Source organism: Budorcas taxicolor, chromosome 7 (assembly GCF_023091745.1).
Source record: "Budorcas taxicolor isolate Tak-1 chromosome 7, Takin1.1, whole genome shotgun sequence".
Classification (NCBI taxonomy): Eukaryota; Metazoa; Chordata; class Mammalia; order Artiodactyla; family Bovidae; genus Budorcas; species Budorcas taxicolor.
Genome location: NC_068916.1, coordinates 13522984 through 13546585, shown reverse-complemented (window position 1 = coordinate 13546585; position 23602 = coordinate 13522984). Strand labels below are relative to the sequence as shown.

Genomic DNA, 23602 nt, shown 5'->3' with positions numbered 1-23602 from the left:
CTTCCTCTAAGAATCTTTCCTCAGTCACTGGCTGGGTGCCTATCCTGGAATTGCACACCATCCCCCACCCCCAGCTTCCCCTGCAGCATAATGACCTGCTCACTCCACTGGCCACGCTGGAAGACTTTGCCCTACTCATTTTTTTTTTAATATTTTATTTATTTGGCTGCATCAAGTCTTAGTTGTAGTGTGTGAACTCTCAGTTGTGGCACACCAGATCTAGTTTCCTGACCAGGGATTGAGCCCGGTCCCCCTGCATCAGTAGCGTGGAATCTCAACGACTAGACCACTAGAGAAGTCCCATGCCCTATTCATCTTTGGGCGTGCAGAGTCCAACACAGAACCTCATATACACTAGGTATTCAGTAAGTGCTCACGGAATGAATGAATGAAGGTTCCTGATGTCTTGGCAATTCCAGCATGTTCTCTCCTTCAGCTTGAGAAGCCTACAGCTTTCCTTAATTTGCTTCTGGTGCCTTGCGTAGAGTTCCCTCTGCCATACAGTCGGCCCCATTAATTATCTATTTTACGCGCAGTAGTGTATATATGGGCTTCCCAGGGGGCCCTAAAGGTAAACAACCCGCCTGCCAATGAGGGAGATGTAAGAGATGTGGGTTTGATCCCTGGGTCAGGAAGCTCTCCTGGAGGAGGGCATGGCAGCCCACTCCAGTATTCTTACATGGAGAATCCCATGAACAGAGGATTCTGGTGGGCTACGGCCCATAGGGTCTCAAAGAATTAGACACGACTGAAGCAACTTAGCACACAGTGTGTATATGTCAGTCCCAGTCTCCCAGGAAAACTTGGCCATGACTGTGGCCCAAACTGGACATCCTTCTCTTCCTTCCCCGCTGCAGCCACTGACCTTCACCTGGTGTCCTTCACCCTGAACTTCACCATCACCAACATGCACTACACGGACGACATGGGGCGCCCATCTTCTCTGAAGTTCAGCGCCACCGAAAGGATCTTACAGCACCGAGTGAGAGCCCTTGGGTGGCCTCTGTTAGGTCCACCTTGTCCCTGTGTATCCTCTCATCCCTTCGGCTCACCTCCCTCTCTTTCCCCACCAGCTCAGGGTCTTGCTCAGTAAGACCAGTGTCGGCCCCCTCTATGCTGGCTGCAGGCTGGAGTTGCTCAGGTGAGACTCCCCCAGATGGAATGATTCATCCGGTCAGTGGACCCTCTTGCACCGGGCGCTGGACTCAGTGGCTAGGCATGTCCCTGGAAGTACTGAGCGCCAGTGCCCGCCATGACCCCTCATGCCTTCTTCATGCCCAGATGGTGCTATGCTCGATGCTTGGAAACAAGGCATCATGTTGTTATTTACAGAATCTGTATGATATTTTGTTTCAAATGAAAGCACTCCTTTGCGAAGAAGTGGGATAATCAGTGCAAATTCCCAACTGCAAATTCCTTTTTCTAAAGAAATCGATTTATTTATGCTTTCATTTATTTTGGTGGTGCTGGGTCTTTGTTGCTGCGTGGGCTTTCCCTCGTTGTGGCTAGCTGCTCTCTAGTTGAGGTGCACGGGCTTCTCTCTGTGCTGGCTTCTCTGGTTATGGAACTCGGGCTCTAGGGTGCGCTGGCTTCAGCAGTTGGGGCACACAGGCTTTGTTGCTCTGCAGCACGTGAGATCTTCCGAGACCATGGATCAAACCCATGTCCCCTGCATTGGCAGGCAGATTCTTAACCACTGGATCACCAGAGAAGCCCCTCTTTTTTTTTTTTTCTTTTTTTGGTCACATCACATGCATGATTTTAGTTCCTCCACCAGGGATTGAACCCAAGCAGGGCAGTGAAAGCACCAAGTCCTAACCTCTGGACCACCAGGGAACGCCCCTGCAAATTTCTAATTAAAATGTTTTCTGTCCTGAGTTGCTAGGGGCTGGTCTCAGATGAAAGACACTTAGGAGAACCCCTGCAGGCTTCCAAGCTAATGCCTTCAGCATCTCCCTTAGCCTTCTCCCTTTCATACCTAGACAGACTCCTCCTTAGTGCTCCACGTTCCTGCATCTTTTCTTCTCTAGGCCTGAAAAGAGGGGAGCAGCCACTGGAGTGAATGTAGTCTGCAGCCTCCGCTCTGAGCCCACAAGACCCGCACTGAACGAACAGCAGCTGTACTGGGAACTGAGCCATGAGACAGGCGGCATCACCCAACTGGGCTCCTTCAGTTTGGACAGAAATAGCCTCTACGTGAATGGTGAGGGACTGTGTGATAGCCATGGTCTCTCAAGAGGAGGGGGACTTGAGTTGCCATTGTTTTCATTCTTCTAAAGGACGCTCTGATCCATCTTTTTCTCCTGGTCTGGGTTGTCTTCATTATGATGAAGTAATAACTTGGTTCTGCCCAGTCTTGTTGCCTGCTTGCTTCTTGAACATCCCTCCACCACCTCTTCTTCTCTGCTTTCCCCACATAGGCCCCTAAATCCACCCTCTTCTTTAATCTTTTCTTATGTATAATATTTTTTATTTTATTTTTTGTATGGAAGTGAAAGTGTCTGTCGTTCAGTCATGTCCAACTCTTTGCAACTCCATGGAGTGCAGGCTCCCTCGTCCCTGGGATTCTCCAGGCAAGAATACTGGAGTGGGTTGCCATTCTCTTCTTCAGGGGATCTTCCCAACCTAGGGATCGAACCCAGGTCTCCTGCATTGCAGGCAGATTCTTTACCATCTGAGCCACTACTTTTGCTTAATTTTATTGTTCTAATAGCAATAATAACATTAATCCATTAAAATGCTTCAAATTCTCAATAACACGTTTTCATTTTTTCCTTGAAATAACTTCCTTCATTTTTTTTTTAATTAGGGTTTCCCTGGTGGTTCAGTGATAAAGAATCTGCCTGCCAATGCAGGAGATACAGGAGGGAGGCTTCAATCCCTGGGTCAGGAAGATTCCCTGGAGAAGGGAATGGCAACCGGCTTCAGTATTCTCACCTGTAAAATCCCATGCTGCTGCTGCTGCTGCTAAGTTGCTTCAGTCGTGTCCAACTCTATGCGACCCCATAGGCGGCAGCCCACCAGGCTCCCTCGTCCCTGGGATTCTCCAGGCAAGAACACTGGAGTGGGTTGCCATTTCCTTCTCCAATGCATGAAAGAGAAAAGTGAAAGTGAAGTCGCTCAGTCGTGTCTGACTCTTAGCGACCCCATGGACTGCAGCCCACCAGGCTCCTCTGTCCATGGGATTTTCCAGGGTAAAATCCCAGAGAGGCCTGGCAAATCCCAGAGGGGCCTGGAAGGCTGTAAAATCCTGGAGGGGCCTTGCAGGCTACAGTCCATGGGGTCACAAAGAGTCAGACATAACTGAGCATGCGTGCACATAATTGCTTTACAATGTTGTGTTAGTTTCTGCTGTACAACAATGTGGATCAGCTATAAGTATGTATACCCCTCCTCCTTCCTGAGCCTCCCGCCCTGCCCCCATCCCACCCATCTAGGTCATCACAGAGCACTGAGTTGAACTCCCGCTGCTATACAGTAGCCTCCCAGTTCAGTTCAGTTGCTCAGTCATGTCCGACTCTTTGCAACACCGTGGACTGCAGCATTCCAGGCTTCCCTATCCATCGCCAGCTCTCGGAGCTTGCTAGCTAGCTGTTTCACACATAGCAGAGCGGAGCCTGGTGGGCTGCCGTCTATGGGGTCGCACAGAGTCGGACACGACTGAAGCGACTTAGCAGCAGCAGCAGCAGCAGCAGCAGAGTATATAAGGTCTTCCCAGGTGGCGCTGGTGGTAAAGAACCTGCCTGCCAGTGCAGAAGATATAAGAGATGTGGGTCCAGTCCCTGAGTCAGAAAGATCTCCTGGCGGAGGGCACGGCAACCCACTCCAGTACTCTTGCCTGGAGAATCCCATGGGCAGAGGAACCTGGCGGGCTGCAGTCCATGTAGGGTCGCACAGAGTCAGATGCGACTGAAGCAACCCAGCACACACACACAGTGTATAGGCGTCGATGCTAATCCCCCAGTTCATCCCACCCTGTCCTTCCCCGCTGTGTCCACGTGCCCTTTCTCTATGTCTCTGTCTCTATTCCTGCAAATAGGTTTATCAGGGCCATTTGCTAGACTCCCCATATATGCGTTTACATACAATATTTGTTTTTCTCTTTTTGACTTAATTCTGTATGACAGTCTGAAAGAGAAGAACGAACACGATATATCCCTTAATCTTTTATGTTCACCCCAGTGCTGATTCAGCTTCTCTCATCTTCTCTCCGCAGGTTACACCTATGCAGTCCTGGCCCCCACTACCACCAGTGAGTATGCCTTGCCTGGAATTCCTGGCCCGCCTCCACTTTGCGATTGGGAAGTAGTTTTTCTTCTTCACCCCCCGTCCTTCTGGAAGGTCCCTACCTCATCCCTTCTCTCTCTCCTGGATCCTGGTGGGAAGTTCCCGCCCAGGAGGTTTTAGACACATTTATGTTCTCCCACCCGACTTCCCTGGTGCCTCAGCAGCAAAGAATCTACCCACAATGCAGGACTCGTGAATTCAATCCCTGGGTCGGAAATATCCCCTGGAGAAGGAAATGGCAACCCACTCTAGTGCTCTTTGCTGGAGAATTCCATGGACAGAGGAGCCTGGTGGGTTACAGTCCATGGGGTCACATGACTGAGTGATTGAAAATCAACAACGTTATCCCACTATATTCTGACTTCATATGGCTTGAATTTTAATTCTCCTAAAACCATGCCCTTGGTACTCTTTTTTAAATATTTTATTTATTTATGTGACTGCTTCGGATGCTGGTTATGGCATGCAGGATCTTTAGTTGTGGCACTCAGGACCTATTTTTAAGTTGCTCATGCAGGATCGTTTTTTAGTTGCCGCATGCAGACTCCTAGTTTTGCCATGTGAGATCTTAGTTTGCTGACAAGAGCTCGAACCCAGGTCCCACGCACTGGGAATCTTAGCCACGGGACCACCAGGGAGGTCTCCGGTCACCTTCTGAGGAACGGAGACTGGGGCTTCAACATGTGAATGGGGGAACAGTTCATTAAAGTATATACACTCTATACCTTAATTCTCCATACAGTCATGTGATTTTGCTCCATTTTACAATTGAGGAAACTCAGACTCAGAATACCAAGCTACACAGCAGACAAATAGGAAAACGAAGAGTTCATACAATTCCAAAACTCATGTTGTCACTTCTTGCTATTTATAGTGAGTTTATCTCAAAAGACATGCTGATTTTTGGTGCACACCTATTATATTCTATTTCATGGACCAGACATAATAGGTGTTCACTGAAATGCATTCCCAGCAAATCCTGTAATGAGAACCTTGTAGGTTTTCAAGAATCTACCGCCCTTGTCTTTCCCAGTCACTAAGTCATGTCCAGCTTTTTGTGCCCCATGGACTGTAGCCCCCCAGCCTCCTCTGTCCATGAGACTTTGCAGGCAAGAATACCAGAGTGGATGGTCATTTTCTCCTCCAGGGGATCTTCCCAACCCAGGGATCAAACCCGCGTATCCTGCATCTCCTGCATGGAAGGCAGTTTCTTTACCATTAACGCATCAGGGAAACTCACCCTTGCCTTAGAAGTGTGTTATTTCAACACTCTCAAACTGTCCTTGGGTCTGTCACTGATCAAAGAAGTGATGAGTGGAAGGAGAGAGAGAGAGAAGATGGATGCGCTGATGAAAGGCAGAAAGATGAACGGAAGAAGGGAAAGTGAAGGGAAGGAGGGAGGATGTATAAACAGATGTGAGGAGGGAAATAGGAGTGAATGGAATGAGAGGAGGATGGATGGATGGAAGAAAGGAAATGATGGAAGGAGAGAGGGAGCAAGGAAAGATGGGTGGAAGGAAGCAGGGGATGAAGGAAAGAGGGACAGAAAGATCATAGAAGGGGAGAAGAACGGGAAGAAGGAAGGGAAAGAGTGAGGTAGGAAAGACGGATGGATGAGTGGATGGATGGATGAATGGATGGATAGAGGAAAGGAAGGATAAAAGGACAGATGTACGGATAGGTGGGTGGAAAAAAGAAAGAAAGGATAGAAGGAAGAAGGAAGGAGAAATGCTTGGGAAGAAATATGGAAGGATGGAAGGAAAGGTGAACAGAAGGAAATCTGGACGTAGTGATACATAGAAAGGAGTGGAGGGAAAGGAGGAGAAAAGAAGTAAACTTTTATCCCAGAGAAAAGTTTCGCTTAATCACTTAGCTCCGGCTGTGCTTATCTAGTCTAGAGTCAAGTCAAGGGGTCTCTGGTCTCACTTGCATCATACATTCATTTATTCTACTTCTCTTGGGATCTGTACACGTCACCCCAACTATTGATCCATCTGTTCCCAGCACTGTGCTTATTAAATGGCTTACAAAAATTAACTTGTTGAAACTTCATAACAACCTTTGAAGCAGGAGTCATTTTTATATTATCTTACACATCAGTTCACTGAGATGCTGAAAGGTTGGTTATAGCTACTAGATTGTTGGGTTTTTTTAACCAATGCATAAAAGATTGGCACATCTGTCTGTAAGGGGAGAAGAAAGAGAAAGAAATATACACACACACACACATATATATATATGGGAAGATATGTATATTTATTTATATATTACATAATATGTAATATATTAATTACATGTTTATATAGTATACATTCACTTATAAATTTATATTTAAATATAAATATATGTGCATAGAGACAGAGACAGAGAGTTGGAGAGCAGAGAGACTATGACAGATGTCTGGGGTCATTAATGCTCTTTTCTCCTGGGAAAGGACAAAGCCACCAGTGTTTTCACAGAGCCCTCCACGCCTACATCAGGGTGCAAAAAATGAATCCCCAAATCATTAAGCCAACCCTCACTGGTTGCTGGAGCCATCACATCAACAAGTGACCTTCAGATTGATCGGGAAGAAGACACAGGACCCTTGGAAGCCCCACCTGGGTGGACGCTGGGACCCAAGCTCCTAGTGAGCCTGGACTATCTCTCTACCTACTGTAGCTGGGGAGGTCAGTGAGGAGCCCTTCACGCTGAACTTCACCATCAACAACCTGCGCTACTCTGCAGACATGGGTCACCCAGGCTCCCACAAGTTCAACATCACAGACACCCTCATGCAGCACCTGGTGAGATGCCAGCTTCCCCCACTCACCCCGTTGTGCCCCTCTTGTGGACCAACACCCACATGTGACCATCAACGGCTCTCTCCTTCCTCTCCAGCTCAGCCCGTTGTTCCAGAGGAGCAGCCTGGGTGCCCGGTATGCGGGCTGCAGGGTCATCTCCCTAAGGTGAGAACACCCCCACCACCCCCGCCGCTGGTACACCGCCTAAGGACGTGGACTCCAGGCTGTGGAAGCTGCCCAAAGAGGCAGCAGGCTATCCTTGGAGGGTCCTATTCTGCATCCACTTTTTTCGCATTACATTATTCATTATTTTTAATTGTGATAACATAATTTTGTTTGTTGTTGTTATCATTGTTTTAGTCCCTAAGTCATGTCCAACTTTTTTGTGATCTCATGGACCATAGCCCTCCAGGCTCCTTTGTCCATGGGATTCTCCAGGCAAGACTACTAGAGTGGGTTGCCATTTCCTTCTCCAGGGGATCCTCCCGACCCAGGGATGGAACCCATGTCTCGTGCTTTGGCAGGCAGGTTCTTTACCACTGAGCCACTAGGGAAGCCCGATAACATAAATCATACAAATGTAAAATTAGCCTTTGTAGCCATCTTTGAGTGTACAATTCAGTGATACTGATTACATGCACAGTGGTGTGCTAATATCATCACTGTCTACTCCCAAAATTTCTCATCACCCTGAGCAGAAATTCGGTGTCCACTGAGCAGTTAATCTCACTTCTCCTGGTCAGTCTGTGAACTGTTGGTATGGGTGAAGCACTTTTCATTCTTATTTTCATTCAACTGACACTGATGGTGCAGCCTCTGAGGCAAGTGGTACTCTGGGTGGCAGGCAGTAGACCTGCCCACATCTAGTCAATAAAACGGATACCTAGTAGCAGAATAAATATCTAAGTAAAGTGATTTCAAAGGCAGTGAGAGCATAAAGAAATAGAACTGGAGAACAGTTTTCCAGGTGGCTCAGTGGTAAAGAGTCCTCCTGCCAAGCAGGAGACACAGGTTCAATCCCTGGGTTGGAAAGATCCCCTGGAGCAGGAAATGGCAACCCACTCCAGTATTCTTGCCCGGAAAATCCCATGGACAGAGGAGTCTGGCAGGCTGCAATCCATAGGGTCGTGAAGAGTCGGACACAACTAAAGCGACTTAGCACACACGCACACACATGAATTTATACTGTCCTTTCAAGGAAGATGAATGTTTTCTTTCCTTTCTTCCTTTTGTGTGTCATTTTATTTTCATCTTTTCTAGTTTTATTGAGTTGTAATTGACATATAACATCGTATTATTAATAGTTTAAAGTGTACAACAAGATGACTTGATATATTTGTATATTGTAAAATAATTATTACCGCAATACATTTAGTTAACACCCATCAACACATAATTACATTTTTTTCTTGTCATGGGAACATTTTTGTAGCATGTCTTTCTTTAGCACTAGACACCTAGTTCTTCTCAGCATTTGTGGAGGTGTAAATGCCACTGCAGGCATGCATTTTTTTTTTTTAAAGTTTATTTTTAATTGAAGGATAATTGCTTTACAATATTGCATTGGTTTCTGCCATACATCAACATGAATCAGCCATACATAGGTACACATATACCTATGTCTACATACATAGGTATAGGTATACATATGTCTACATGCATAGGTATAGGTATACATATGTCTACATGCATAGGTATAGGTATACATATGTCTACATGCATAGGTATAGGTATACATATGTCCCTTCTAGATAGTCACAGAGCACTGGTTTGAGCTCCCTGAGTCATGCAGCAAGTTTCCACCGGCTATCTGGTTTACCTATTGTAATGCGTATGTTTCCACACTACTCTTGCCAGTCATCCCACCCTCTCCTTCCCACCCTGTGCCCACCGGTCTGCTGTCTCTGTCTGCATCTCCATTGCTGCCCTGCAAGTAGGTTCATCAGTACCATCTCTCTCGATTCCACGTATACATGCGTGCATTTTTGAAGTGCTGGTTTTGCAAGAAACTTTTTTAGGGTCTATTGTATCATATTTTGTAGGACTGGTCTCATCAAAGATCAAGGGATTCAGGGGCTAAACAACTCTAAACCCTTCTAATCTCTCCCTACCATGCTGCTGCTGCTGCTGCTAAGTCGCTTCAGTCGTGTCCAACTCTGTGCGACCCCATAGATGGCAGCCCACCAGGCTCTGCCGTCCTTGGGATTCTCCATAGAGTTCCTATTAAATGAATATCTACCATATGTCAAATTGATTTTTTTAATTGTAAAATACACGTCACGTGAAACTTATATCTGAATGATTTTTAAGTGTATAGTTCAGTCATTGTTGTTTAGTTGATAAGTCATGTCCAACTCTTTTGCGACCCCATGGACTGCAGCCCACCAGGTTCCTTTGCCCATGGGATTTCCTAGGCAGGAATACTGGAGTGGGTTGCCATTTCCTTCTCCAGAGGATCTTCCCAAACCAGGGGTTGAACCTGCATCTCCTGCATTGACAGGTGGATTCGTAACCGCTCAGCCACCAGGGAAGGCCACATAGCTCAGTGGTGTTACGTACATTCACATTGCTGTGCGGCCAGGCTCCAGAACTCACAAAACTGAAATTATGCCCATTAAACATTAAACAACAGTGCCTCATTTCCATCTACCCCTAAATGTTGACAACCACCATTCTATTTTCTTTCTCTATGCACTTGACAACTCTGGGTGCCTCATAGAAGTGTACATTATATACTATTTGTGTGTGTGCGACTGGCTGAATTCATTTAACATAATGTTCTCAATGTCCATCTGTGCTGCAGCCTTTGCCATAATTTCCTTCTTTTTTTAAGGCCAAATAACATCCCCCTGGATGGATGAACTACATTTTAAAATCCATTCAGCAGTACTTGGGTTTTTACACAGAGCAGGCAGTGTGCTAGGTACAGGGGGGTTCCATATTGACAAAAGTGAACCTATTCCCTGACCTCATGGAGGTCACCATCTGGAGGGAAGAGGGACAAATAACATATGCTCACATAGAAGATAACCAGGGTTGTGACTCGACAAGCATGGGATATTGTGGGAACCTGAATGGAACCTGACCCAGTCTGGGAGACTTCTTGGAGGAGGAGGATGAAGTATGTAAGTGGCAACCTGAAGGATGATCAGGAAATTACCTAAGTAAAGAAAGAAGGGGAGAAACTTACAGGCAGAAGTGACTGCATGTGCAAAGATCCTAGGGTGAGAGAGTACGACTAGGTGAAGAAACTAAGAATGGTTCAATAAGGCTGGAACACAGGAAGTGAGGTGTATGTGGTGACCACAGGTAAAGAAGTGCCAAGTGGACTGCATCTCCCAAAGGTCAACCTCTCCTTCCGCAGGTCTGTGAAAAATGGTGCCAAGACACGTGTGAACATCCTCTGCACCTACCGGCAGTCCCCCAGTGGCCCCAGTCTGCTGGCCAAGCAGGTGTTCCATGAGCTGAGCAGACAGACCCACGGCATCACCCGGCTGGGTCCCTATTCTCTGGACAAGGACAGTCTCTACCTCAATGGTGAGTGGTTCTCAGCCCACCTCACTGGGTCCACACCCTAACTCCAGAAGAGTCTCTATTAGCTAGCCAGTTCTCCAGGGGAAACCTTGAGACAGACTCTGGTGTGAATCTTGACTCCACACTGAACTCACACTGCCACCCTGCAAAGCTGGTCCTTGAGCAAACCCATTTTAGAGACAAAGAAACTGAGGTTCTGCAAGATTATGTAATTTGCCCAAGTGGGTGTGGCTTGAGAGTGGCAGAGTCAGGGTACAAGACTGTTTTCAGGATCCAACATTGTGCTCCCTTCTATCCATTTAACTCATAGAAGAATCTTTCTAGGGACTTCCCTGGCAGTCCAGTGGTTAAGACTCCATGCTTCCAATGCAGAGGGTATGGGTTCCATCCCTGGTCAGGGAACTAAAATCCCACATGCTGAGGGGCATGGCCACAAAAAAAAAATCTTTCTAGGGGAGACTTAGGGAAAGAATAGCTCATATCTGTCTCCTTTCCCCCACTTCTCACTTTCTTTTTTAATATACCATGCTTAAATAAGGTCAGTTCCAGGATATACAAATCAATCAATGTAATGCAATATACCAACAAAGGAAGGATAAAAATCACATGATCAATTCATGATCATACATACAGAAAAGGCACTCAACAAAATTCAATGCCCATTCACAACTGAAGCGCCCCCATCAAAGGTGGTACAGAGGGAACACATCCCAACACAACAGACCCATCTATGACTAACCCATAGCCAACATCACACTCAATGGTGAAGAGCTGAAAGCCCTTCCCCAATACCAGAAACAAGGCAAGGATGCCCACTCTCTCCACCTGTACCCAACATAGCATTGGAATTCCTGGCCACAGCAATCAGACAAGAAAAAGAAACAGAAGACACACAAACCAGCAAGGAAGAAGCAAAACCATCACTACTCACAAATGACATGGCATCTAATTCTAAATTCTACATCAGTTTGGGGTAATTTTTTTAAAGTCATTGACCTCCTTTATTTCTTCCTTTTATTTAGTGATTTAAAACATCATTATCTTATTTAAATGTGTAACTGAAATGATTAAAAATTTTGCTTATTTTTTTATATATATACATATGCCCACTTTTAAAAAAATTCTTTTCCCATATAGACCATTCCAGAGTATTGAGTAGAGTTTCCTGTGTCCCACTCCTCACTTTTGACCAGGATGGGCCTCTCTCTTGGATGGGGCCTCTAGCCAGGAAGGAAGGCAGGCACTCTGAACATCCAGGAGATCCAAGCTTCAGACACACTGGGAATGAGCATCAAATCCAGAAAGAAACAGCATTTGAAAGGGTGACCCTTAAGGGGGTCCCTGATGGTCAGTGCACAGCTGTGATGAAGTTGACTGAAATTATACTCTGGTTCCCTTGTCTGTCCCCCACCCGGGAATAGAGTTTGACAGCTCACACTTTCTTATCACCATTGCACCATCCGGTAGGCAGGGAGACATCCTGGTCCTTTATGATGCCCATTTTATTCTTTTCTTTTTGGCCATATGGCACAGTATGTGGGATCTTGGTTCCCCAACCAGGAATCAAACCAGCACCGCCTGCATTGGAAGCATGGAGTCTTAATCATTGGACCACCAGGGAAGTCCCACAATTAATTTCTAATCCAAAGGTCAGGAAAGCTTTAATCGTGGAGATGACATGTGAGTCTGCTCCTAGACGATGCATAGATACTCACCTGGTACAGAAGGAATGGCATCCAGAAAGGAACCCCACGTGGACAAAGGCAGGGAGGGCTATCTGGGCTTGTTCCTCCACCTCCCCTTAACGTGTGGCCTTTTTGCTTCCAGGTTATAATGAACGCGGTCCAGATGAGCCTCCTACAAGTAGGTATCTTTTCATCCACTGTCCATTTCAGCCTCTAGTGGTCTTGAGCCTAACTTTTCTTGTCATTGACAAAAGGAGCTTGCCTCAAACTCAGGTTGCATCTCTTGAATGTGGACAAAGTGTCAGTGGGAGAAAGGATGATGAGTCCTTGGTCTCTTTTTGGGATCCACAGCCATGGTATTGGCATTCTGAATTTTCCACACCCTTCTGGGTTAGAGGAAGAAATTTGAACGAGCATTCCCTACAGTAATAAGGGTTGAGGTCATATAATGACCTTGTAGTCTCTGCCTCCTGATAACAAAATCTTTTATAGGAGAGGCAGAAGGGGTCATAGTGTCAAAGTGCAAGCTCTAGTGGCTACTCAGCAGTTTGGCCATATTTGTCCTTTCACACTTGTAATGATCACTTTACCTATTTTTTCACCAATCCTTCCTCTATCCTCCCAGTTATACCTGCTCTTGGACCTCTTCCTCCCTTCCCCCTTCCCTCCCTTTCTTCCTTCCATCCATCCACCCATCTATCCATTCATCCATCCAACCATGCTTCTGCCTATACACCTGTTTTTCCTTCTTTCCTTCTGCACTTCCATCTATCTCTCAACTTTTCTTCCTTGTGTTTATCCTTCTCTCCTCTTTGATCGTCCTTTTGTTCATTCTTCTTCTGATCCATCCAGGTATCCCATCCGTCTGTCCATATTTCTGCCCTTCCATATGTCTGTCCTCTTTGTTCAGTCTCTCTCTTGTTTACCCACTCTCTTGGGTTCATTTCACTCACAGGTTTGTTCATCCCTCTACTTACACAATGATTCCTTTGCTCTCACTCCTTAATGGTAGATCTATGAATGGTTGTCCTTGGACAACCACTTATACCCTGGGGGGCTTCTCCAAGTCTCGGGATGGGCTGTGTTCCTCCCTTATACCTCCCCTTTCCACAGCTCCCGCACCAGCTACCACGTTCCTTCCCACTTCACCATCACCTGTGCAACCGGAATCCACCACAGGTATCGGAGGCCCCTTTTCCTTCCCAAGAGAAGCTCTCCAGCCCCACACATCCACCAGCCAATTGTAACGTAGAATCTGGGAGGCCAGGGTGTGCAGTTCTGGCTTTAGGGCCATCACGCTTATCTCAAAGATTATACCAACAATTCAATCTGATGCTGGCCCTCATGGAGCCCCCACTCTTGTGAGACTTACAGACTATTCTAATGTATGTCTTGGGGAAAGGCCCCTGGCACCATTTAGAAGGGAAAGGCTTTCTGGAGAAACTTTCATATGACCTGAGTCTTTAACTAAAAGTAAGAGCCATCCAGGCAAATAGGGAATGAGAATTTTCCTGGCTGGTGGGATTCCACGAGCAAAAATGTCAGTGGTCAAAAACAGCATAGCGTATGGGGAGAACTGGGAGGAATTTGGTTTGCATGAAGTTTAAAGCTTAAGCTGGAGTAGATGGATCCCTTAGTTGCCCAGTCACATCTGACTCTTTGTGACCCCCATGGACTGTAGCCCACCAGGCTCCTCTGTCCATGGACTTCTCCAGGCAAGAATACTGGAGTGGGTAGCTATCCCTTCTCCAGAGGTTATTCCAGACTCAAGGACTGAACCTGGGTTTCCTGCATTTCAGGCAAATTCTTTACTGTCTGAGCCACCAGGGAAGCCCTGGTGTAGATGAAGCAAATGGACACATTAAGCTCAAAGGTTGGCAAGAACCAGATTAAGAAGGACTTTGAGTGCCAGATCAAAAAAGTTGAACTTATGCTGAAGGCCATAGAGAGGCACATGTGGTCCTAGAACAGTGGTGACAAGAGTCAGGTTTTTATTTAAGAAAATTTCTTCTACTGTTCGGTGTAGAGAACATCCTTTAGTAAGGGCATCCAGTGAGGCTGCTGGGGTGTCAGTCCAGGTCAGAGAAGATAAGACCTGAGCTGCAACAGGGGTGGAGGGGATGTATGGAGGAACTGTTCTGCAAGCACAGCTGGTATTAACTGGAGATGAGGGAGGAGGAGCTGAACAGATAACACTGGTTTTGACTTGGTGGGTGGTAGTGCTACTGGAAGACAACCAAATACAAAGAATATGGAACTCTGATGTGGTTCCAGGTCAGCTCTCAGTGATAACCATCTATCCCCCTCTCTTATTGCAGCTATGGGATACAACCTGAAGACCCTCACACTTAACTTCACCATCTCCAACCTTCCATACTCATCAGACATGAGCAATGGCTCCGCGATGTTCAACTCTACCAAGATGATCCTGCATCACCTGGTGAGATGCTGGTCCCAGCAACCACTGGTGGGATCACTCCCATGTATCCTCTGCCCCAGTGCCTTCCTTTCTGCTCATCATCTTTCTCCTACCTCCCCAGCTTGGATCCTTGTTCCAGAAGAGCAGCCTGGGCCCCTTCTACTCAGGTGGCAGACTGATCTCCCTCAAGTAAGACCTTTTCCTGAGTATTTGCCAGTAAAGACCACTTTTGGTGTCCACCCCTCTCTCAGTCTTCCCACTGACCTCTCACTTGCTTCTTCCTCTTCTGGGCCCCACGCCCAGAGGTTTCAAGACCTCTTTCTTGAGTTCCCACCTCCCTCTCCCTAGACCTGAGAAGGATGGTGCAGCCACCAGCGTGTATGTCGTCTGCACCTACCACCCTGACCCCATGGGCCACAGGCTGAACATAGAGCAGCTTTACTGGGAGCTGAGCCAACTGACCCATGGTGTCACCCAGCTGGGCCTCTACACTCTGGTCAAGGACAGCCTCTTCATCAATGGTGAGTGTTTATGCTGAACTTGGATTAACAGTGATCACTACTTGTCTCTGTTCTATTTTATTTCCTCTTGAACAAGTCAGCCCAAGTTCTATCTGGGGAGCACCTTCCAAACCTCCATGAGATTGGTCTTCCTTGTTAGTTCAGGAAAATAGCATGAAATTCTTTGACCAAATGAATGTCAATGAATTTTCATTCAGAACCAAAATGTCTAACCCATGGGATCTCTTGGGACTGAAGTTCAATGCAAGGTTCTTCCATGGCAGTGGTTCTTACCTGGGGGTGATTTCTGCCCCACTGAGAGATACTCAGCAGTGTCTGGAGACATTTTTGATTACCACAGTAGGGGAGGGTGCTCCTGGCATCTAGTGGATAAAGGCCAAGAATGTAACCAATATCCTTCAATGCACAGCAGACCCTCACCACCAAGAATTATATAGCCTCAAATTTCAGTAGTTCTGAGGATGAGAAACCCTGCTGAACATGGTCCCATTGTTCCTAGCTGAGGACCAGACCAACACTTATCACATGCGTGCCTGCTCAGTTGCTTCAGTCATGTCCGACTCTTTGCAACCCCATGGACTGCAGCCCGCCAGGCTCCTCTGTCCATGGGATTCTCCCAGCAAGAATACTGGAGTGGGTTGCCATGCCTTCCTCCAGGGGATCTTCCAGACCCAGGGATTGAACCCAGGGCTCTTACGCATTGGCAGGCAGGTTCTTTGACTAGCACCACCTGGGAAGCCCAACACTTATCACACTTCACAGCAATTAATTAATGGTCCAACTCTACAGAATTAGTGTTTGTTTAACATGGCACTGGATCCTGTTCTTAATATGTTGATACACTGTAATACACAATGAATCAGTGAACAAACGAAAGTTGAGTATCTCAGTCCTAATATTTGGGGATCCATTGCAATTCACATTCATTCATTCAGCAAACTCATATGTGTGACCATTCTGTACCAAACCATATTCTGGGCATAGAGATAGAATACACACAGTTTTATTCCTGAAAAAGTCATAATCAAGGGAATTAAAGATTACTTAGGGACACAAGTAAGGTAAGTCAGAAAGACAAAGGCAAATACCATATGATATAACTTATATGTGAAATCTAAAATAGGACACAAATGAAACTATGTATGAAACAGAAACAGATTCGCAGAGAACAGACTTATGGTTGCCAAGGGGGAAGGGAATGGGGGAGAGATCCAGTGGGAGTTTGGTTAGCAGATGCAAACTATTGTATATAGAATGGGTAAATGACAAGGTCCTAGTTTATACCACAGGGAACCAAATTCAATATCCTGGGATAAACCATAATGGAAAAGAATGTGAAAGATAAATATATAACTGAATTACTGTGCTGTACAGTAGAAATTGGGCTTCCCTGGTGGCTCAGCAGTAGAGACTCTGCCTGCAATGCGGGAGACCTGGGTTCGAAGATCCTCTGGAGGAAGGCATGGCAACCCAGTATTCTTGCCTGGAGAATCCCATGGACAGAGGAGCCTGGTGGGCTACAGTTCACAGGGTCGCAAAAAGTCAGACACAACTGAGGTGACTGAGCACGCGCGCATGCACAGTAGAAGTTAACACAATATTGTAAATCAGCTGCACTTCAATAAAATAAACTGGGGACACAGAAAAGGCAGAGACACTATTATTAACAGGGTGCCATGGGAGTGCACGGGCAGGGCAAGTCAAGCAGTGCTTCCTGGAGGAGGAGATTATGTGCCTGAAACTATACTAGGCATTGGACATGACAAGAACAAGACAGATGAGGGCCTGCTCTTATTGAGCTCCATCTCAGTGGGCTCCTGAAGTAGGAATAGGAGTTTTCCTGGAAAAGAGGAAGGTGGAAGAGCATTCCAGGAAGCAGGAACTGCATAAGCTCAAGCAGAAAAGCTCAGCTCAGGAAATTTCTTATAAAATTCCAATTTTCCTCCCCTATGGGGTGACTTTCCATTCATGAGCCCCTAAAGTCTCCAATATACGGACCTGATTTTGATTATGATGGTAGGTAGGGCGTCCCCTGGGCCACCATGTCTCTATGCTAAAAGCCGAGTCTTTGTCTGTCTTTTCTTCCTCTCTGTGGCTCCAGGCTATGCACCCCAGAGTTTATCTATCCAGAGGGAATACCAACTAAATTTCCACATCATCAACTGGAATCTCAGCAACCCAGACCCCACATCATCAGAGTACATCGCCCTGCTGTGGGACATCAGTGACAAGGTGGGGGTCTTTCTCACCCCTCCGATCTCTCCTGACCCTGAGTGCCCCTCTTATTCCTCAGTCTGACATGCATCTATTTTTCTAAGCTGTTCCCCTTCCATTTTTATTATTATTATATTTTATTTTTGGTTGTGCTAGGTCTTCATTGCTGCACTCGGGCTTTCTCTAGTTGCAGCAAGCGGGGTTTACTCCTTGTCGTGGTGCGTGGGCTTATCATTGCGGTGGCTTCTCTCGTTGTGGAGCACAGGCCCTCGGTGTACAGGCTTCAGTAGTTGTGGCTTCTGGGCTCCAGAGCATGGGTTCAGTAGTTGTGGCATAGTCTTAGCTGCTCTGCAGAATGTGGAATCTTCCCTAACCAGGGATCGAATCCATATCCCTTGCATTGGCAGGTGAATTCTTATCCACTGACCCACCAGAGAAGTCCTGCCCTGCATCTGTTAAGTGATTGTTTCAACTCTTCCCTTTACCTACATGTTCTAGGTTATTTCAGATTCCGGAGTTGGTACCCTAGCTGCCTCCCCACTTTTCAGATGGGAAAATTGAGGCTCAGAAAAGGGAACATTGTGCCTAAGGGCGCACAGTGGAGTTAAGGGCAGAACCAGGATCAGAACTCAGGTCTCCCTTGCTTCAAGACCTATGTTTGTTCCTCTGGCTCCAGTGGCCCCCTCCAGCCCCAAGAGACCTCCCTCTCACCCAGCCTCCCTCCTCTTTATTCTAGGTCACCAAACTCTACAGGAGCAGCCAGCTACAAGACGTATTCCTCTCCTGCCTGGTCACCAACTTGACGTAAGTTGAGGAGACTGAAAGCATTGGCTGAGATGGCAGCTCAAGGCTCTGAGCACTGGCTGGCACACCCTTGGACTGGAAGTCATTGACATGGTGCCCATTCTTCCCCACATCCCTGACAACTTACCATCTCCTTCCATCTCCTTCCTTAGGTCTTTGGGGTACAGGAAAAGGGTTATCCTCATGGACCCACCATCTCCCTGCACCCACCTCCTTCTTGGGAAATACAACTTCTAGCTAATAGTAATCTAATAACATTTATCATGGCCAGGCTTCCTGTTGAGTACTTTTGTGCATGATCATCTAATTTCATTTGCTTAACATTCTCACCTGAGAGATACAGTATGTGCATCCCCCATGTTCACATGGGAAAACTGATGCATAGAAGTTGGGTTTGAACCCACATCTCTGAAGGATAAGTAGAGGCCTAGGATATCTATACCACAGAGAGGGAGGTTCATGGGACATGCTGCTGACTTTGAAAGTTAATCATTTCAGTTCTTTTGTCTTTAACATGGGGATAATTATAAAAATAGGCTTCCCTGGGGGCTCAGTGGTAAAGAATCCACCTGCCAATGCAAGAGACTTGGGTTTGATCTCTGGGTCAGGAAGAGCCCCTGGAGAAGGACATGGCAACCCACTCCAGTATTCTTGCCTGGAATATCCCACAGAGGAGCCTATTGGGCTGCAGTCCATGGGGTCACAAAGAGTTGGACAGGACGTAGTGACTAAACAACAGATTATAATTATAGCTTCTACCAGAGTGATAGGGAAGGACTGTGGAAGTCACTTCTTAGAGGTCCACGATAGACATTCATTATTGTTACTGTTATTGCTTCTCTTCTTAATTCCTAGAAGGCTTTTCCCTTTTTGCTCAGCGTCTCTTCTCTTGCCTGGAGCAAGAAGGCAGTCAGATCCTGCGGTGCTTACCCTTAAGTCTTTACCTCTACAAAGCAGGAACTCAGGACACACTGCTGGTGTTGGGTGCTGGCTGAGATCCCATGGTCTCTGTTCCCAGGTTGGATCCCATATCGGTCACCATCAAGGCCCAGTTCTCCTCCAGAGTGGACTCCAGCATGGTGAAGCAAGTATTTCTAGACAAGACCCTGAACGCCTCATCCCACTGGCTGGGTGCCACCTATCAGCTGACAGATGTGCACGTGACAGGTGGGACATAGAGTGGGGGATATGGGGGGATATGTCCCCCCATAGAGTGAGGGACATAGAGTGCTGGAAAAGGTGTTTTTAAAAATTCTTTTGTTGTTGTTCGGTCGCTAAGTCATGTCCAACTGACTTTTTATGACCCCCTAAATGGCAGCATCCCAGGCTTCCCTATCCTTCACCATCTCCCGGAGTTTGCTCAAACTCACGTCCATCGAGTCAGTGATGCCATCCAACCATCTCATCCTCTGTTGCCCCCTTCTCCTCTTGCCCTCAGTCTTTCCCAGCATCAGGGTCTCTTCCAATGAGTTGGCTCTTCACATCAGGTGGCCAAAGTATTGGAGCTTCAGCTTCAGCATCAGTTCTTCCAGTGAATATTCAGGGTTGATTTCCTTTAAGGTTGACTGGTTTGATTTCCTTGCTGTCCAGAGGACTCTCAAGAGTCTTCTCCAGCACCGCAGTTCAAGAGCATCAACTCTTTGGTGCTCAGCCTTCTTTATGGTCCAATTCTTCCATCTGTATATGACTACTGTATATTCTTAGTCTTTTTAAAAATTTTATTTATTTTTGGCTGCGCTGGGTCTTCATTGCTGAGTGGGCTTTCTCTAGCTGCAGCGAGCAGGGGCTACTGTCTAGTGGCAGTGTGCAGGCTTCTCATTGTGGTGGCTTCTCTTGTTGTGAAGCACATGCTCTAGGCACTTGGACTTCAGTAGTTGTAGCTGTCAGGCTCCAGAGCATGGGCTCAGTAGTTGTGATGTGTACGTGGGCTTAGTTGCCCCACAGCCTGTGGGATCTTTCCAGACCAGGGGGTCCCTGCATCGGCAGGCAGAATCTTAACCACTGGACCATGAGGGAAGTCCAAAAGATGGTTTTGTGAAGGATAGGGCTTCTGGGTATGAGCGACATGGATAGAGGGTGCAAAGGAAAAAGGAGAGGCTTTCTGGAAGCCCATGCTGATGATTCATGGCAACGTCATCCAACAGGAGACAGGAAGAGAAAATCCAGCAATTGCAACCAACAGAATGATTATTTTGCATGTCAGTTTTTCTAACCCAAAATGGGAAGGATCCTGGGTTTCCTTCTTAGGCTGTGGTTATGAGTCATACATCGTTTGAATCATTTGTTTAGTCATTAAATGTATATGCCGTGAAAATAAATAGGCACTGATGGTACATTGTGATTGCTGCTACGACAGAGGAATTTCGAAAGTCTGTGGGAATTCCAAAGAAGGATTATACCGCTCTCTCTTGGAAAGTTTTCTAGAGGAAGTGATGAAGAAACAGATCTGAAAGAGAATAGGACGTAGCTGAAGGGAAGAGATACGGAGTTGAGCCACATGTGTCTGTAACCTACAAGATAGAGCATGTCATTGAAGGAGGATATAAGGAGTTTGGTGTGGCTGGAGCATACACCTTGACATAAGATGGGTGACAACTGTGGCTAAAGATGTGGGCAGAGACTTTCCTGAGCACTAGAATGGTTTGGGGAGGAACATGGCACACTCAGAGTTCTACTTTAGAAAGCTCATCCTCTGGTGATTGCCCTCTACCAGGACAATGAGTGGGGAGAGGGAGAAAGACACATTAGGGACCTAGATCAGCAAAGATGATGGATGCCCACTGGAATGGTCAACATCTGCCAACTGCTCCAGAGAAAACTCCTCTTCCCCACAACCTACTGAACTCTCTCACAATGCTTAGTGGACAGCTGGACAGGCAGACAGACAAATGGATTCAAGGTGGACAGATGGTCTTCAGTAGCCAATTTTTAAAAACTTTTCCTTGAAGTGCAGGTGATTTACAATGTTGTGTTACCCTCTTCAATGCAGTAAAGCAATTCAGTTATACGTATATATACGGGTTTTCCAGGTGGCTCAGTGATAAAGAATCTGCCTGCCAGTGCAGGAGACATGGCTTTGATCCCTAGGTTAAGAAGACCCTGGAGAAGAAAATGAAAACCCACTCCAATATTCCTGCCTGGGAAATCCCATGGACAGAGGAGCCTGGAAAGGCTGCAGTCCATGGTGTCCCAAAAGAATCGGACATGGCATAGTGATTAAACAAGAACATACACACATATGTATTTTCCTTTTTCATATTCTTTTCCATTAGAGCCTGTCACAGACAACTGAATATATTAATAGTTCCCTGTGGTATACAGTAGGACCTGTGGTTTATCCATTTTATATATAATAGCTTGCCTCTGCTAATCCCAAACTCCCATTCCCTCCCTTCTCTATCTCCTTCCCCCTTGGCAGCTATTAGTCTGTTTTCTATGTCTGTGAGTCTGGTTTTGTTTAATAGATATGTTGATTTATATCATATTTTAGATTCCGCATACAAGTACTATCGTATGGTATTTGTCTTTCTTTTTCTGATTTATTTCACTTAGTATGATAATCTCTATGTCCATCCATGTTGCTGCAAATGTATTATTTCATTCTTTTTTTATTGTAGCCTACTTTTTGTGGGGAGGGCTGCCCTGGGTCTTCCTCATTGCACACATAGGATTTCTCTAGTTGCAACATACTGGCTTTTCTTTTGCATCAAGTGGGCTTAGTTGCCCCACGGTATGTGAGATCTTAGTTCCCAGACTAGGGGTCAAATCCCCATCCCCTGCATTGCAAGGCAGATCTTTAACCACTGGGGGACCAGAGAAGTTCCTGTAACCCACTTTTAAAAACCCAGCTCAGTCCACAGTGCCAGGAATAAGTAGACTGACTCTAATGACTTCTTTGTTGAAAACTTCCCCTGATGGGAACTTTCACTTTCCTTTTATTCTAGAAGTGGAGCCATCAATTCATCTACCAACAGACCAATCAACGATCAGCCCCAGTTTCCAGGAAGTCCAGCTAAATTTCACTGTCACCAACCTATTCTATTCTCAGGACATGAAGCAGCCAGACACTCCCAAATACCAGAGAAACAAGAGAAATATTGAAGATGCGGTAAGAATGGGCTTCTGTGCCCACTCTGTTCCTCTGCAGAGACTGACCTATGGACACTGAAGAGTCAGAGGGTGACCTTTGTTTTTAGTGTGCACACTTACATTTTTTTTTTCAGTTTAGCATCTGGACATTTCTAAATTTTATTTATTTTTTATTATTATTTTATTTTGGTGGTGCTGGGTCTTCGTTGCAGCACACAGACATCTGTGGTTGTGGCACATGGGCTCCAGAGTGCACGGGCTCAGTGGCTGCAGCCTGTGGGCTTTGCTGCCGTGCAGCATATGGGATCTTAGTTCCCCATCCAGGGATCAAAACTGTATCCCCTGCATTGGAAGGCAGTTCTTAACCACTGGACCACCAGGGGAAGTGCCCTGGACATTTTTTTTTTAATTGAAGTATAGTTGGTTTACAATACTGGGTTAGTTCCAGATGTACAACATAGCAATTCATATGTATATATGTATATATATATATATCCTTCTTCAGATTATCTTCAATTGTAGGTTATTATAAAATATTATGTATAGTTCCCTGTGCTATGCAGTAGATCTTTGTTGGTTATCCAGAAGATGACTTCTTTTTTTAATAGTTCATAAATAGTTGCATTTTACAAATGAAGAGACAGCCATTGAAGGGTTCAATTACTAGCCCAAGTAATATCCTGGAACAGGACATGCTTTGGTGTACATACCTGGGCTGGTTTTTCTTTTCTTTGTTGTTTTCTTGGTTGCACTGTGCAGCATGCAGGGTCTTCGTTCCCTGCCCAGGGATGGAACCCATGCCCTCTGCAGTGGGAGCAGGGATTCTTTACCATTTGACCGACAGAAAAATAAATAAATAAATAAATGGGGCAGTGTACTCATTGGCTAATTGGCATTCTCCAGTGCCACAGAGTCATGGATTCTGACCTAGGAAATGTTGCCCTACCTTTCAGCTCAACCAGCTCTTCCGAAACAGCAGCATCAAGACTCATTTTTCTGACTGTGAAGTTTCAGCATTCAGGTGAGTTCCAGCTCAGGACCTGATCCCTTTGGAGACTCGCACTGTCCTTTAGAAGTGTCCCCACTGCTGTAGTCTTTCAGTTCCTAGCTGTTATGGAAGAGAGCCCTAGGAACATAGAGCTGTTACCTAAACACTGGGGCTTCCCCGGTGGCTCAGTGGTCAAGAATCTGCCTACCAACGCAGGAGCTGTAGGAGACACCTGTTCGATCTCTGGAGGAGGAAATGGCAATCCACTCCAGTATTCT

At 46.2% G+C, this 23602-nt stretch overlaps 1 protein-coding gene across 1 annotated transcript in view; it reads left to right on the top strand.

The window, feature by feature from the left end:
- Nucleotides 1–23602, top strand: part of LOC128050492 (mucin-16-like) — a 97611-nt gene that overhangs the window by 66659 nt on the left and 7350 nt on the right. Inside the window, exons 36-52 of the mRNA XM_052642747.1 lie at nucleotides 798–982; nucleotides 1074–1141; nucleotides 2031–2203; nucleotides 4217–4252; nucleotides 6922–7073; nucleotides 7168–7235; nucleotides 10435–10607; nucleotides 12432–12467; nucleotides 13403–13468; nucleotides 14608–14729; nucleotides 14830–14897; nucleotides 15057–15229; nucleotides 17331–17461; nucleotides 18180–18247; nucleotides 19266–19414; nucleotides 22192–22355; nucleotides 23290–23357. Coding sequence (XP_052498707.1) covers nucleotides 798–982; nucleotides 1074–1141; nucleotides 2031–2203; nucleotides 4217–4252; nucleotides 6922–7073; nucleotides 7168–7235; nucleotides 10435–10607; nucleotides 12432–12467; nucleotides 13403–13468; nucleotides 14608–14729; nucleotides 14830–14897; nucleotides 15057–15229; nucleotides 17331–17461; nucleotides 18180–18247; nucleotides 19266–19414; nucleotides 22192–22355; nucleotides 23290–23357 — 1900 coding nt within the window. The remainder of the gene's footprint in view (nucleotides 1–797; nucleotides 983–1073; nucleotides 1142–2030; nucleotides 2204–4216; nucleotides 4253–6921; nucleotides 7074–7167; nucleotides 7236–10434; nucleotides 10608–12431; nucleotides 12468–13402; nucleotides 13469–14607; nucleotides 14730–14829; nucleotides 14898–15056; nucleotides 15230–17330; nucleotides 17462–18179; nucleotides 18248–19265; nucleotides 19415–22191; nucleotides 22356–23289; nucleotides 23358–23602) is intronic.